This window comes from Arachis ipaensis, chromosome B06 (assembly GCF_000816755.2).
Source record: "Arachis ipaensis cultivar K30076 chromosome B06, Araip1.1, whole genome shotgun sequence".
NCBI classification, from domain to species: Eukaryota; Viridiplantae; Streptophyta; class Magnoliopsida; order Fabales; family Fabaceae; genus Arachis; species Arachis ipaensis.
In genome coordinates, this window is record NC_029790.2 from 9,954,626 (window position 1) to 9,971,785 (window position 17,160).

Sequence of the window (17,160 nt, forward strand, 5' to 3'; positions counted from 1 at the left end):
TAAAAACTTTACCTTATTATGTTAATCCGATATTAAAAATATATACTTATTAAAATTACACTTTATATTTTTATAAAATAATAAAATTATAAAATATACTAACACTATCATTGTATACAAGATATTATTTTTTTTAAATAAATACTTTCTTGTTTTATAATAACTGTAAAATATTATTTTTTATAATAAAATTAACAATTTTATGTTTTATAATCACTGTAAAACATTTACCGATATCGTCACAAATTGTGTATTGAATCAAATAGTATTTTCTAAAGTGTGAATTATTATGTTATATTATTTTTTTTAAGTATGTTAATGTTTATATAATTATCAGTCATAAAAAATATACATAGTAATATTGAAAACTAATCATATAATATATCTGGTATAGCCCCAAGAAAGGGTAAAAAACCCAAATGCGCCAAGGGGAGACCATTTTTACCCAAATCCGCCAAATAAAAATCTGAGACATCAATCCACCAAAATACACTTTTATATAATTCGAATCAAGAAAATTCGAATTAGAATCACACATAATTCGAATTGATACACTTCGAATTACTCCCAAGCACTATTCGAACGTAGTTCGAATCAACTAGCATCGAATTATGCATGCATGGTTCGAATTATATTAATTCGAATTACTTAGATCACGTGGCTTAAGGGAGTTCGAATCGAATTGATTCGAATTACTCTCATTTGGTAATTCAAAGTAATTCGAATTGAGTTAATTCGAATTACGTATATATAGTGCGAATTGACTTGATTCGAATTACTGTGAGGCATAGCTCTATATATGTGAGGTGTACGTGAGTTGCTCTCAATAGAGGGGTCAGATAGCTGGTGAGGATAGTTTTCTAGTGTTGGTTCACCACAGAAGATCGATTAAGAGAAAAACTCGATCCGGTGTGAAGTTCACCGATAAGGATCCTCTCTGTATTATCGCGAGGCCTACGACGAGCTATGATAACCTTGTTAGCTCTGTATTGCTGAAACTTGGTCTGGATGGTGTGAAAAGGGTTAAGAAGTTTTTCTATTGCATTCCAACTACCGTGCTCCAAGATACCGTGAAGTATGACTGTTTCACGATCGGGAGTGATGAGGACTTGCAGGTCATGTTTCATTGTCGCCGGCAGTTTTCGGAGGTGAGGACACCAGAGCTGTTGGCAAAGTTGGTTGATGTGGTTTCCAGTTCGGAGGTTCGAACCGGAATACGCGCTGTAGCCACGGTTGCCGGTTCTAGCTCGAGACCTGCCGTTGCTTCTTCCTCCGTCCCTGTGTACGAGCCACCGCTCCAGCCTGTTGCCTTCCCTTCGTTCGCTGTTGATCTCAGCGGTAATGTCGGCGACGAGGTTGGTACAGGGGAACATCTTCCGACCTCAGTACATTGTGCTACACCAGCTGGTGTTGGAGACGGATTGTTTGATAATCCAGAGGTCCATGATGTTGAGCCGGATCTGATTGTCGATGACAGCGGCGATGATCTCGGAGCGAGTGACCCGAGAGGGGCTGCAGGTGGATCTAGTTCTGGGACACAACAGTACCCACCCCATTTTTCATCATTGGACCTAGATGCCATGAGGCAGGACGGGCTTCCTGGGCAGGCTGCTGGATTTGGCGCTAGAGATGTGGACGGGTCTGCTGGTATGACAGAGTTCCAGGTTGGTCAGCAGTTTCAGGATAAAGATGAGGCCCTGTTGAGTGTGAAGACTTACAACATCCGCCGAGGGGTACAGTATAAGGTAGTTGAGTCTGACTATCGCCGGTATGTGGGAAAGTGTTCTGAGTTTGGGAATGGGTGCACATGGTTGATTCGGTTGAGTCTCCGACAGCGCAAGGGCATCTGGGAAGTGAAACGGTACAACGGACTGCATACGTGTCTCGCCACCTCTATCTCCAGCGACCATAGGAGTTTGGATTATCATGTGATAGCGACATTCATTATGCCAATGGTGAGGGCTGATGCATCCGTCAACATCAAGGTGCTCCTAAATGCCACCGCCGCACACTTTGGATTCAGGCCAACGTACAGGAGGGTCTGGATGGCGAAGCAGAAGGCTGTTGCCGTCATCTATGGTGACTGGGATGAGTCATACAACGAGCTCCCTAGGTGGGTGTTAGGAGTCCAGTTGACCATGCCTGGTTCAGTAGCAGTCCTTCGGACATGCCCTGTTCGAGTTGGGGGCCAGTTGGACGAGTCTCAGGCTTATTTTCATAGGCTGTTCTGGACGTTCCCACCTTGTATCGAGGCATTCTGTCATTGCAAGCCGTTGGTGAGTATTGACGGCACCGATCTATATGGTAAGTATAGGGGAACATTGTTTGTCGCAATTGCACAGGACGGGAACTCCAACATACTCCCTGTGGCATTTGCACTAGTTGAGGGTGAGAATACTGATTTGTAGTCCTTCTTTCTCTCTCACCTCCGTCAGCACGTGACACCGCAGCCAGGTCTGCTAGTTATTTCGGACAGGCATAACGGCATCAAGGCCGCGCTTGAGGCTCCTGATGGGGGATGGCTACCTCCGGCTGCATACCGAGCATTTTGCATTCGACACGTAGCAGCCAATTTTGCCCTCACCTTCAAGGGCAAGGATGCTCGGAGGCTTCTTGTGAATGCCGCATATGCAAAGACCGAAGTGGAGTTCGATTACTGGTTTGACATTCTGCGCTCTGAGAATCCGGCGATGTGTGACTGGGCGAACAGGATTGAGTATTCGTTGTGGACATAGTATTGTGATGAGAGGCGCAGATTCGGACACATGACGACCAATATCTCTAAGTGTGTGAACTTAATCCTTAAGGGTGTTAGGAACCTCCCTGTGTGCTCGTTGGTGAAGGCCACATACAGCAGGTTGGCTGAACTATTTGTCCGCAAGGGGAAGGAGGCACAGGCACAGCTGGGTACCGAACAACAATTCAGTCAATACTTGGTAAAGTGTATCGAGGCCAATCTGAAGACGGCTAGGTACTTCACGGTGACTGTATATGACAGGGATAACTCGGAGTACACGGTGGCAGAGACGACTCCGACTGGTTCGTTCTCACTGGGAAGCTACAGGGTCTCACTGGGTTCTCAGACATGTGATTGTGGGTACTTCCAGGAACTTCATTTTCCATGTCCGCACGCATTGGCATGCTGTGCCTACTCACGTGTTACTTGGCAGCCATACGTCCTCCCGGTGTATCGACTTAGTTCGGTTTTCAGTGTATATCAGATGGGATTCACTCCTCCCATCCCGGAGGGTTTCTGGCCACCTTATGACGGCCCGATCGTTATACCGGACCCGAATATGAGGCGTGCAAGGGAGGGTCGTCCGAGGTCCACTCGGATACGGACCAATATGGATGAGGCAGATCCGAACCGGCCCAAGAGATGTGGCCTCTGTAGGCAACCCGGACACACTCGCCGAAGTTGTCCACAGGCTGGAGGACCCAGTCATCCAGTGTGATATTTACAGTTATGTCTGGATTTGTGTTCTACTTTGTATTACTTTGATCATCTGTACTTTTTTTCTAGAAAAAGATGTACTTGGTTTCCTAACTAGTAAGTTTTCAGTGTTGAAAAATCCGTCTCGTAGAAGACATGTATGTTAGACGTGTTTTGCTATTATGGAAATAAAATACATAAGGAAAATACACATGTTCTCACCGTGACTAATACACAATAATGCAATGTTAAACAAACTTTTGCATGATCTGATGGACAAACAAAATAAAATACAACAACGATAACAAAACGATATAACATACAACAAAGATCAGGAAATAACATATACAACGATACACAAATCATCTAAAGAGGTGCGACCCCGTGCCACAACGGCGTGGAACTCGTGCCTTATGACCTCTACGGATAAGGGGCTCTTCGTCCTCGATCTCGTCCTCCTCGTCCTCCGGGGGTGGCTGGGCAGGCCCCATAGGCTGGACATGTATGGGCCTGGACGAGGATGGTCCGACGACTGAATGTGACGCACCAGTGCGTGCGGATGCTAGGGTCCCACCCAAGGCGAAAGGCTGAACAGGGTCCATGGAGGGAGGCTTATTCAGATCGACATCTAACGCTGTCTGTGTCCCCGATGTCTGTCCCCGTCGACGGGCAGCGTCATCCTCCTGCATGATGGTGGTGATCTCATCTAGGAAATGTGATACACCAAAATCCGCGTCAATCCCATCACCGGCAAGAAACTCTGAAAACATGGATCCCGGAATGACCCATGGGGTAGTCTCCTGACCAGCCTGGTCATCAGCTGGAACACCAACGAAGTAATCTCCGAGAGGCCCCTCTCCAAGCCCGGTGTCAGCATGGCTCGATGGATGTCCCACATCGGACCCATGCCACTCTCCACCAAGTCCGCCATGAGCGGGCCTAACACCCCCCACTGCAGCCCCTACTCCAACGGCATGATCAACACGATCAGGCATATCCTGCCTAGAACCAGCCCCCTCCGCCTGCCTCCACGCCCTCGTCGTCGACCACCGCCCCTCCCGGCCTCATCACCCTCCTCCATAGCCTGATCCAGTCATCTCCACTCACGCTGGCTACGACGTGTCCCGACTCGAGCTCTCCTCTCAACCCGACGCCTGTCAGGAACGCCGTCAACTCGGTCCATATCTGGAACTCGGCCGGCACCCCTCTGCGTCGCCTCAACCAGAATAGGAATACCTCTCGGATCCCCCAGGTACATCTCAGGTGACAAGAACCTCTTCCCATGCTGATGCCACCAGGCCAAGAACTCATGTGAAGGTCCCGGGTCAGCAACAACGTCGAATCGTAACACGTGGTCCGCACGTGTCTCCCAGTGAAGGTGCCAATGCTGTAAATGGGACGGGAACCAACGGTCACCACATCTCCCGTCCTTCGACATCAAGAAGTCGATGTTCAGGGCGGGATGCGGGGGAGGCTGTACGCCGCCGAACTGCGGTAACACTCTATCAACCTGATGCCACTCAACCACCGCAAAATATATCAGGAACGTCACACACCGCCATAACATCGTATGCCGAGGCTCCAAGACCTCCAGATGGACAACCTGGAGGACGTCGGGTGTGCTATAGGGCATCCATATAAACTGAAAAAAGCAAGTCAAACCCATTTGACGAATTCGTTAAACCATATAAACTGAAAGAAGCATTAACTATACATACGAGAATAGCTTACTTACATCCCGAGCCTGTAACAAGTCGATCCTCAGTCGAGCCATCTGCACCCGAGGTCCCTTCTCGCTAATCCCAGGATTGTAACCTGACCACCTGCGTAGGAAATTAAACACGGTACTGCATTAGTGAATAATTCTAAAAGGCATAAAATTGCATGAGTAATTGACAATAAATCAAATAAAGATAAATAGTACAATACGATAGTCGTACCTCGAGGCAAGGGGCCAGCTAAACGCATCATACCCAGCAGGCCTAAAACCAGGAAAACGCCAAAAGATCCAAGACTGAAGTAACTGTAACGGCCCAGCTAACTTCACTACATGTCTGTTGGCCACTCGGCACATGCACCGGTACAACCATGTTAGTGCCGCCGACCCCCAGTTATAGCCACCCATCTCCTCAAGCCTAGCCACAAACGGTAACCATCTGATATGAATACGATTGCCGGACTTGTCGGCAAACAGCTGGGTGCCCAACAACATCATGATATAGGCACGGGCATAGCGCCTGACCGTCTCCTCATTTGCCCCCTCGGGGCACTCTACGAAAGTCTCCTGGAACCAGGTACAGTTCACTGCGAACTTTTGTATTTGGTTCGCGGGAGGTAACACACCAAGCAACTCATGGAACCACTGTCAAGCTGGCCTGCCACCCTTTATGTATACGTGGAAGTCTGTCAGGCAACCGCTGACATAATGTCCGTCCACTGGCAACCCCAACTGGTACGCGACGTCCTGAAGTGTGATGGTGCACTCGCCAAAGGGCATGTGAAACGTGTGCGTCTCCGGACGCCACCGCTCCACGAATGCACTGACGAGGGACTCGTCCAATCGGAACCATCTGTCGTTCAGTCTCGCAAGATGGTATAGTCCTGCCATTTGCAAGTACGGAACGTACCTCTCATCAAGTCGCATCCCCTGCTGCCGCTGCATGCTCGATATGCAACGCCGAGGCTGCGCATTACATGAACCGCATAATTAGAACGACTCACAATACCACTAACGGATAAAATTCACGACGTAACCAAGTAACCAAAAAAAAGCAATTGGAGGAAATATAGTCCACAACGAGAATTGCAAACAAAACCCGCAAACATAGACTGCATCTTCTAAATTCATGCAAAAGTAAATTCTACTAAACCGCTAGCAAAACCGCAAGCAAAACCGCACACTCAAACCGAATCCAAAATATTAGAAAAGTAAACCACATGCAAATCCACTTAATAAAACTACGGGCAAAACCACTCATTAAACCACTCATTAAACCACGGGAAAATCCACTTACAAAAATCACGGGCAAAACCACTTACATAAACCGCATGCACTACAACTAACCAAAACCACTGACATAAACTCCCAATAAAACCGCATTTAAAACCGCTATCATAAACCACATTAAATACCGATTTACAATACCACTAACATATACAAATATAATAAACCACCATCATAAACCACCAACCTCGTCGTTGATCACCCCGGCTATATGAGCGACTCCATCCAGTCGATACAGCCTTCCCGGATCGTCCCCCATCGCCTAAGTATGCTGCTACAGACTTTTTCGGGCCGGTTTTGGGTCGCTTTCTCTGGAATTTTGTGGGGTATGAGATTGGAAAACTGATTCGAATGAACTAGGTTCGAACTCCTTTTATAGGGCATTCACTTGTAATTCGAATCAATAAGGTTTGAATTACCTATTGTGCCGAAATGTGAGTAATTCGAATCAATACGTTTCGAATTACAACTTGTTGCAATCTGAGAGTAATTCGAATCAATTCGATTCGAACTCCCCTAAGTCACGTGATCTAAGTAATTCGAATTAATATAATTCGAACCATGCATGCATAATTCGATGCTAGTTGATTCGAACTACGTTCGAATAGTGCTTGAAAGTAATTCGAAGTGTATCAATTCGAATTATGTGTAATTCTAATTCGAATTATATAAAAGTGTTCTTTGGTAGATTGATATCTCAGATTTTTATTTGACGGATTTGGGTAAAAATGGTCTCCCCTCGGCGCATTTGGGATTTTTTACCCCCCAAAGAAATCTTCTCCAAATAATTTTTTATGTAAAGTGATGATCTCATACTTCTAATAACTTAATAAAGCTAGAAAATTGTTATATTGTAAGAGTACAAAAGCCCATTGGGAAGTACAAAAGGCCAGGAAGCAGGGGGACAAATCACATATTATCTGTCCATAAGGTACACATCACTTCACATGTACATTATTTATTAGAGTTTATTAAAATCCCAATGTGCCCAATAATGTAATATAACTAATAAATAATACAAACTGTCCAATTATAATTAGCATATGTGTATGTGGCTAGATTTTCTCTTATTAACATTGTTTATATTCATGTTATTCCGAATATGTTTTTCCAGTTAGATTTAGCTTCAAACTTCTAAACCACTTTATGTTAGGACGCTCAAAATAGTGAAAATTGTAAGAGACCTAAAAAAAAGTTTAAATTTATTTTATTTAATATTTATTAATTTTAATAATAAATAATAAATATTAAATAAAATAATTTTTAATAATTTTTAATTAATTTTTTTATTATTAAATATAAGAGTTTTGATTCTAAAAATAAAACCATCTTTTAAAAAAAAATTTTAACAGACAAAAAATTATTTTATATTTGAATAAATAAAAAAAATAAAATATTAAAAACATTTTTATTTTTTATTTTTATAAAATATTGTTAGTTTTTAAAAAAATTTATTTTTTTCTTTTAATAAAAATAATTTTTTTTAAAAGACGTATCCAAATTCTAAATAAATTTTAAATTGAATAAAATTATTTTATTTTAACAAAAAGAAAGGTACTTTTTTCACTAAAAAAGCTAATCTAAACTAACACTTAGTCAATCAACTCTTGATTAAGTGGGTTAATTTGTTTAAAGTTTTCATTATTTTTTAATTTTTTAAAATCCAATCTAAATATCTCATGTTTTAACTAATAATTTATTAAATGGACAAAAAATTGGCACAAAATTAATATTTTAGCTCAAATTTTTATTTTTAATTAAAAATTGTCTATTCAAAAAATAAAAATAAAAAATAAACAGATCGATTCGCTTAGACAATCAAATTTATCTTATATGAATTAGACTTTTATTTTAAAAAATTCGTATATACTTAATATATAATTCATCCGAACTGTTTAATCCACAAATTTAAACAGACTTAAATGAGATGAGTCAATCAGTTTGCCAACCCTACTTCATGCGAAGGTCACATGCACATGTTGGACATTATACTACACTATTGAAACTAGCTATGGGATGAGATGAGACTTTGTGTATAATTTAATTAATCATTATTTGTCAATTTTTGAACCCCAGAAGCACGTGAATTTTAAATGAAGGGACATATAGCAGCCATAGTTGACCCTAAAGAGTTGATTATTATAAGAAAAAAAAATTCTTAATTTTTTAATTTAAGAACAATATATAAAAATAAATTAATTTTTCAAAAAAATTTAAATGTCTTATATTTTAAAAAATAAAAAATCAAGAACCTATTTTTTATTTATTTTTATATATAATAATTTAATGAATTATGCATCCAATAATACATCATTAGCAGAAGAAAAATTGAACATGAACTTAGCACCGAGGAAAAAAAATGCTGTTAGTACTGCAGTTCGTAGTGTAGATTGTAGAATATTAAAGTCAACCAAACGATTAACACATACAGAAAGATCTTTTACATTTTGCGATAAAAGGATGATGAAGACAGTAAAAACGACGTGTGTCTTTTTTTTTCCTCAATAATGCTATTTGTACACTAAAGTCAGCCACTAAAATCAGATACTAATATATTTGTGTATGTATATAATTTAATTTATTTTTAATATATATTTGTATTATAATATGTATTTTATATTGATGACTAATTTTAATAACTAATTTTAATGTACACGTAACATAACTATTTCTTTTAAAAATATGAAAATTGACTTGAAGTTTATCTCCTAATATATCTTTTGTGTAACTGAGTTTTACATAAATTATCTTATTAAATTTCCTGAAAAGGACAATTATATCTAAAAAATGTTCTATTTGGTCAACTTAATAATCCAAGTTTATATATGTAAGGGGTTCAACAACGATAATTGATAACAACAACGACTAAGCGACTTTTCTTTTAATAGAATCATAATCATAATATCGGCAGAAAATCCAGCAACGTCTAATTATTGTATTTGTAATTTTTTATTTTTTTGGTTTACAAAAGGTTTAGAGCCCAAGAAAACAAAAACTAAAACTTTAAACGAGAGATTATAAGAGGTAATAAAACTCTTCTACTATCATCATCAATAATGTGCCTTAACTCAAGTGGGGGAAGGTCAAAGAAGTGAAATCCTAAAAAAGTTTTTAAGTTGTTCTTAGCAAGTCAATCTGTACTTCTATTGGCTTTTTTATAGATATATTTTATATTCAACTGTCAGTCTCTCTTCACGATCTGACCGATGCTTCTGACCAGAGCCTCCGGATGATTCTGGATTTCTTACTTCTTCTGCAGAGTTTGCAGCACTGCTCTAAAATCTGTCTCCAGGATAGCTTTTTTGAATCCTAGGTCCCACGCCATTTTAAGTCCCTGGAAAACGCCCCAAAGTTCTGCTTTAAATGCTGAACATGTTCCAATGTTCATCATGTATCCTGCTAGCCATCTTCCTTGATAATTTCGAATAATGCCTCCACAGCCAGCCCTCCCAGTGGTTACGCAGGCAGGGCCGTCCACATTAATCTTTATCCATAGTTCAGAGGGAGGAGACCAGCCTATTAGAATCTCCCTTTTTCTTACGTTTTGGATGAGATTTTCTTTTTTGAAAGCTTTATCCAACCTTTGGATGTAATCCATGATGATGCATTCTGTTTTCGGTGGCCTTTTAAAAGGGGGAGCAAAAATTTTCTTATTTCTCCAGAACCATAGCCACCAGCAAGTAACCATAAAGATGGTTTTCCATTGGGTTTTGGAATTTGAAACTGCTTCCACGGTTAGATTCCAGCGGATCCAGGTCTCGAAGGGAGCTCTGAAGAACTCTAGTATGTGCACCGGATTTGAGTTGTGACCATATCCTGGATGCAGCTGGACAATCCCTGAGAGTATGAAGGATAGTTTCAATGGTTTGAGTGCACATATGACAGTTTGGGTTGGCTCCAAACATTCGATTTCTTCGATCTGATGTCATGAGTCTGTTGTGAACAACTAGCCACATGAAGATCTTAATCTTTTGTGTTCGATCTGATGTCATGAATCCTTCTAGTATTTTGTTCTCCCCCCCAAATGAATTTTTTCTGGCATTTTTCAATTTCTTTACACACTCCAATAGAAAATTTTCCATGCTGCATATTGAAGTTTAGAGCTGGGTTAATGACTGATTGTGCAAGAGTGATACGACCAGCTAAGGAGAGACAACTGGTTTTCCAGCCCTTTATTCTGCTGTGCACCCTTTCAATAATGTTGCCATAGTTGTCCTTGTTCTTTTTGCTGTTGGTTAGAAGGGTTCTTAGGTATCTTCCTAGACATGGAACCTCTCTGTAGCTACATGTTCTCATAACTTTATTTCTCGTATCCATTTCCACATTTTTGGAGAACAGAATAGATGTTTTCTCCTTGCTTATAATGAGACCTGATGCTTTACTGAAAATTTGGAGCATCCTCAAAATTCTCCTGATTTGATTTTCTGAGACTTCTGCAAATAATAGGAGGTCATCTGCAAAAAGAAGGTGGGATATGATTGGTCCCTCTCTACCAGCCTTCATGGGTTTCCAATTTCCTTCTTCAACTCCATCTTCAATGAGCATTGAGAGTTTATTCATGGCGATGACGAAAAGGTAGGGAGATATAGGGTCTCCCTGCCTAATATCTCTAGTTGGTGTGAATTTTTCTGTTTTTCCCCTATTCCAAAGTATCTGGTACTCCGTACTGGATACGCATGCCATGATCAGAGTTAAAATCCTGTCTGAAATGCCATACTCCACTAGACATTGATGAAGAAAGTTCCAATTCAAACGATCATAAGCTTTGGCAAAATCAATCTTGATTGCCATGAAACCATTCTTCCCCTTCATTCTTTTCATGCTATGGATCATTTCAGAAGCTATTATGATGTTGTCATGTATAAAGCGTCCAGGGACAAAACTGGATTGATTGGGGGAGATTCTCTCTGATAAGGTTGGTTTAATTTTGCTGACAAGAATCTTGGCAAGGTACTTGTAGATGACGTTACGAAGGGCTATCGGGCGAAATTGAGAAACAAATTCAGGCTGGTTTGTTTTGGGAGTCAGTGTCAAGAGGATTTTATTTATGTGTCTGATGGCCTCCGGTTTTCTCCACAAAGATTGAATGTAGTTGCACACCGAACTTTTTAGAAGGCTCCAGTTTTCTTTATAGAAAAGTGCAGGGTAACCATTTTCTCCAGGTGCCTTGAGGGATCCAATGTTGAAAATAACGGCTTCAATCTCCCAATGAGAAGGTATGATTTCCATATTTCTTCTTTGGTTGCAATTAAGACTAGGAGGGTTGTGGAAGGTTATCATGATGGGTCGGTTGAAATTCTCCTCTTCATAAAACTTATCAAAGAACTCCATAACTAGCTTCTTGATCATTTCAGGGTCTTCAATGCAGCACCCATTCTCATTTCTGATTTTAAGCACTCTATTTTTTCTTCTTCTCACTAGAGTCTTTGTGTGGTAAAATCTTGTGTTCCTGTCGCCTTCCACCATCCACTGTTGCCTAGATTTTTAAAGCCATAAAATTTCTTCCTGGTCCAAAATTCCTTCTAATTCAGCATTAAGTTCCTTTTTCAGTTTCTACAGGAATTTATTTTTGCTGTAGGTATTTTATTTTTGTATACCACTGAGTCTGTTTAGGATATTTTGTTTTCTACGAAAAATATTTTCGAAAACCTCTGTGTTCCACTTCTTCAAGCAATCAGTGAGATTCTTGAGGGCTTCTGGAAATTTAATGTCTTCCTTCCACACTTGCTCTACAAAATTAGAGAAGTCTTCTTGAGTGCACCACATAGCTTCAAAACGGAATGGTTTTTCTCCAAGTGTGTTACAGTTTGGGCTCAGGATCGCCAAGATTGGGTGATGATTAGACTGAATTCTGGGAAAGATTTCAATATGTGCATTTGGAAACATCATTCTCCAGTCTGGGTTAGCAATAGCTCTGTCTAACCTCTTGAAGACCCATTGCTGACCATTCTTTTGTCCACCTATCCAAGTATATTTTGTTCCTACATACCCCAAATCCATCAGGTTGCAACTATCCATTCTCCTTTTGAATCTCTTGCACGCATGTTCGTTCGATCCTGTGCCACCCTTTTTCTCGTGTTCCTTTGCGATGTCGTTGAAGTCTCCTATCAACATCCAAGGATGTCTCATATGTGTAGCTATAGCTTGTAAGTTTTCCCATAGCTCCTTTCGGTTCCCTTCCTGTGGACTGGCATAAATAGCTGAGAGGTTCCAGTTTTTCTGATCCAGATCAGTAATCTCCATGTGAATGAATTGTTTATGAGATTTCAAGACTCTCACCCTCAGATAGTTGATTTTCCACAAAACCCATATACCTCCGGAGAAGCCCTCAGCATCTTCAATGACGTAATAGGCAAACCCCATCTCCCTGATAACTTCTTTTGCTCTGGACCCACTGCACTTTGTTTCTACTAGTATCACCATATCAGGTTTTTTTTGGAACCACAGTTCTCTGAGCGTGCGAATAGTAGCCTTATTAGCCGCTCCATGAATATTCCAAGAGAGGATTTTCATGATCAAGAGAAGGGGGGATAGATAACTACCACTTAGCTCTCAGCTCCAAAGTCTCAAAAAGGGCCTTAGGTCCTATCATTGGCATTGCATTTTCTCCACATTGCGTGGAGAGGTTCTCTCATGGGTCTTTGCTTCACATACTTCTTTTTCAAAAATCTCCATAGCCTCAACAAGCACATTGCTATTCACTGATCCAAAATCCATGTGTGTTAAGTCTGTTGGGTCTGGAGGTTTTTCGGGTTCCTCTACCACCAACCCAGAAGTAATCATCTCAGATTGCTGGGAAGCTGGTTCTGGATTAGTATATGCCTAATTCTCCTGATAATGCTTAGGTTCTTCCATTATTTTCATGTGATCAATGGTGTGTGGTTCTGTAGTATGTTCAAGTTATTTTTCTGTTTGGGTTATGGTTGGGTCTGTTATTGGGTTACATTCTTTTGGGCTCAGTGTTTGGGGCAGATTGTGAGCAGATTTTGGGCTATTAATTTTGGGTTGGCCATTTATAGTGGGTTGGGTTGCTGGTTTGGTCTGGTCATGTGCAGGTTTTGGGCTAATGATTTTAGGGCCGGATGCAGATTTTGAGGGTTGCAGACTTGCCTCTCTGTTAGGTTCTCTCTGGTTTCTCCCTTCTTCATTCTCTTTGTTGTTATTTCTTTGGCTCAGTGAAGTAGTATTGTTGTTTTCTTTGGATGCTTCTGATTCATTCTCTTTTTCCATAACGACCTCCTGCAGCACTGCAAAGCGGGATTTTTGTCTACCATTATTATCATCCTTCTCCTTTCCTTTTTGTGCACTCCCACTACTTGTACATTCACTGTTTTTGGCAGATTTCCTTTCACGTTGTGTACGTTGTACCAACATCCAAGGGCCATAGCCGTGTGGATCTTCAGAAGTGACTTCCTTACCCTTGTTTTCTTTCGTTTTTTCATTATTGCCCTTTCCTTCAACCTTCTCTCTCGTCGCTTGATCTTCCATCCTGTTCATCTGTTCATTATTTCCTGCATTTGGGAGGTTTTTGAGATCTAGACAAACAGCTTTATCATGTCCAAATTTTTCACACTGGAAACACACCAAATGTAGGCCTTCATATTCCACCAGATATGTGGCTCCGTTAATCTGGTACTGGGATACCAGGGGCTTGTCTAGATCCACCTCTACGCATATTCTTGCGTATTTTCCTCTGGAGACGCTTTTCGTATTCGTATCCACCTTCAAAGTTCTTCCCACAATGCTTCCTATCTTCTCCAGAATTGTTCTATTGTAGTATTCTATCGCCAAACCAGGAAGTCTTACCCACACAGCAATATTGTTAATGGTTGCTGTTTGAGGGTTAAACTCTGGTTTTCATAGTCTTAACGTCAGGTAGTGGTCTAGAATCTTCCATGGTCCCTCCATGAGAGCATAATCTAAGTCTTCAGAGTTGTAGAACTTGACCAGAAAGAAGTCGTTCCCCAGGTCAATGACATCAATGCTCCCATACTTACCCCACATTGATTCTAGTCTCCTCTCTAGAGCCAGTAGTGAGATCTTTCTGCCCAGAAGCTTTACGATGATGGATTCCCACCAGTCCTTGCATATTTCTCTTTTAACTGCTTCGTTGATCACCAAGTTATAAATCCCGCTAGCAGTTTTTTCAATGGTGACATCAGGATGGACTTCTTCATCTTCGCTTGATTCTTCTTCCATGGCTCTTGCCTCCTGTTCGACTTTATCAACACTTTTTTCCGCTTTAACTGCCTAGGCAAAAGAACGAAGTTTCTCGCCTTCCCCCCAAGCTCCAGTTGGTGGGTTCAACGTGATTGGAGCAGAGTTGGCCACTTGACACTCCCCTTCCTCCATCCATTCTTCAACTCGAGGTACTGGGGCCGTGCCTCCTGTGAATTCTTCTCCTTCCCCTAGCTTTCTCACTTTTTTGATGGACCTGTGGAGGAGTTCCCCCTCTGACCTTGCCTCTTCTCTGGGTCCATGCGGCCTTGCCGCACCTCCCCGGACAAAGCCGTCTCGCATCCGCCTTTCAATCGTGCTTTCCCCGACAGTTCACACACGAAGTTCGTGAAATTTTCTACCTTCTCCACTCTTGTATTTGTATTTTTGGTTTTTGGAATGAATACTGTAATTATTGTAATTTTGGTCACAAATGTAGAGTAATAAAAAGTTGTCAAAAAAGGCCTAAAATCATAAGCCCAAAGTTCAATTTACTAGCCTAGTGGGTTTAGAGTTCTGTATTCAAAAATTACCAAAAAGACGAAAACGAGAGTTCTGTATTCAACTCTCATACACTTCATCAATTACGTGTTGTATTTCATGAACAAAAACAGAATTACGTGTTGTATTTTAACTTCTAAGTGGCGAATATTTCTGTTGTTCTGTTTTTATCATAAATTGAATGAAAGGAAAAAAAAAGGACAAACAAAAAAAAATCAATCACCATTTATAAGGTCGAACTTCCGACTCTATTATTTTGCTTTCCATTATGAGTAAATATTTCATCTGAAAAAAAAAATTTGCTGGCAAGCAGTTTTTAGTAATTTTAGCTAGTATTTAGTTAGCATAAATGTTATATTATTTTTAATTAATAAATTTAATTAATTTATGTATATAAATTTTAATAAAAATAAATATAAATATAAATTATTATTCACCAAATACTAACTAAAAATAATAATATTACTCTTTCAATCAAAAACCAAAATTATTAAAAGGATCCCTTTGACCTCAATATTCTTGCTAATTTCAAAACAACCCCTGAAATTTCAACCCACCACTCTCACCATGCCACCCAACCAAGGACAATCCCGTCATTTCACCTCAAACCTCCCTATTTAAGTTCCAAAACTCACCAACGCGGATCCACACTTCACTATTCTACACCACCCTTCTCCGATCCAAATCACCACCACCACCGCCGGTGACCGAGTACCGAGCGAGTTTCGAACTCGGAACTCAGTCCCCCTTTCCTTCACCTCCTCACACACACCACCATTTCCATTTCTTTCAGAAATTCCAGAACTTTGTTCTTGTTCTTGTTCTTGTTCTTCTTCAAAGCTCCATCGAGCTGACTATATAACATTGCTATTTGATTTGTTCATACTGAAAGGTCTCAAACCTGATGGTCAAATTCAAATCTACCAGTCCACTTAGAAAATTCAAGAACCAAGACATGCTCACAAAACCAAGTCCTCTGAGTTGAAGAAAATGCTTATTCATCAAAAAGATGGCACTAGAGATAGAATGGTATGACATAGTGTGCTTTGGTATTGTTTGTGTGGCCTTTGTAGGTGCATTATGGGTGCTGTGGATGAATGAAGGTGCCTCCAATAGAGTTTTTGAGAGCATGTATGAGAGCCTTCTTGTGACTCAACCTGACAATGAAGTTGTTGTGACCGTTTTGCCCTCCGGCCATGTTAGCACCTCTCAGTTATGGACCAGTTGTTGGGTTGGATTGAACCCTTTCTGGCTCTTACTCACACGTTTCCTTTCGTTTGTGATCATGGTTCTTTTCTTAGCCTGGGATGTTGTCACGTACGATGCAACCATCTTTGTTTACTACACTGAGTATGTTCCTATATTCTTTTCCTTCCAATTTATGTACTCCAATGTTTTATAAGTATTGTTGGATTTATTTTGAAAGAATTAGCGATCAACCATTCATGTATCTGTTCTTATGAACTTAAATTTTTGGGACAAATAGTATTATGATTATATGATATCAGAGTTTTTATGATAAAAAAATTTAAGAAATGCATTCATTACATGTCAAGCATATAGTAGTACTGATCTTAGTGTCTTACATTATTCTTATACTATGCATTGAGACAAATAAAGAATCTTATTGTATGTTTTTTTCAGGTGGACTTTCACATTGGTCATCATATATTTTGGGGTATGACAAGAATAATGTCAATCCCATCTGTTTAATGGAAGTAAGATAATTAAGGCATCTAATTAGCATCTAACTTTGAACTTTACATATGCATTAGATGGGGACCATAGTTTCTGCACATGGATGTTGGAATTTCTGTAGCAAAGCAACCATTGACAGTGTGAAACAAACAAATGGTTCTGTTAAGTTAGAAAGCCGCTATGCAAAAGTGGAGTTTCAACAAAGAGCAGGTTTCTTGGGTTACTTAGTGCAAACCACATATCAGGTTGATCAAAGTCAACTAATCAACATACATTGGGTCTTATATATATATATATATATATATAT

General features: G+C 40.2%; 2 protein-coding genes across 2 annotated transcripts in view; one reads left to right on the top strand and one right to left on the bottom strand.

Annotated features, from left to right (window-relative positions):
* Positions 13,026-14,636, bottom strand: LOC107646585 (LIM domain-containing protein A-like). Its single transcript, XM_016350761.1, has 3 exons — positions 14,435-14,636; positions 13,382-14,287; positions 13,026-13,237 (listed from the first exon to the last, which is right to left on the bottom strand). The coding sequence occupies exons 1-3, from the start codon at positions 14,634-14,636 to the stop codon at positions 13,026-13,028; spliced, it is 1,320 nt and encodes a 439-aa protein (XP_016206247.1).
* The window catches only part of LOC107648035, a 2,526-nt gene continuing 1,409 nt past the window's right edge, over positions 16,044-17,160 (top strand). Inside the window, exons 1-3 of the mRNA XM_016352063.2 lie at positions 16,044-16,505; positions 16,800-16,833; positions 16,931-17,098. Of these exons, the coding sequence (XP_016207549.1) occupies positions 16,165-16,505; positions 16,800-16,833; positions 16,931-17,098 (543 nt within the window). The 5' untranslated portion in view covers positions 16,044-16,164. The remainder of the gene's footprint in view (positions 16,506-16,799; positions 16,834-16,930; positions 17,099-17,160) is intronic.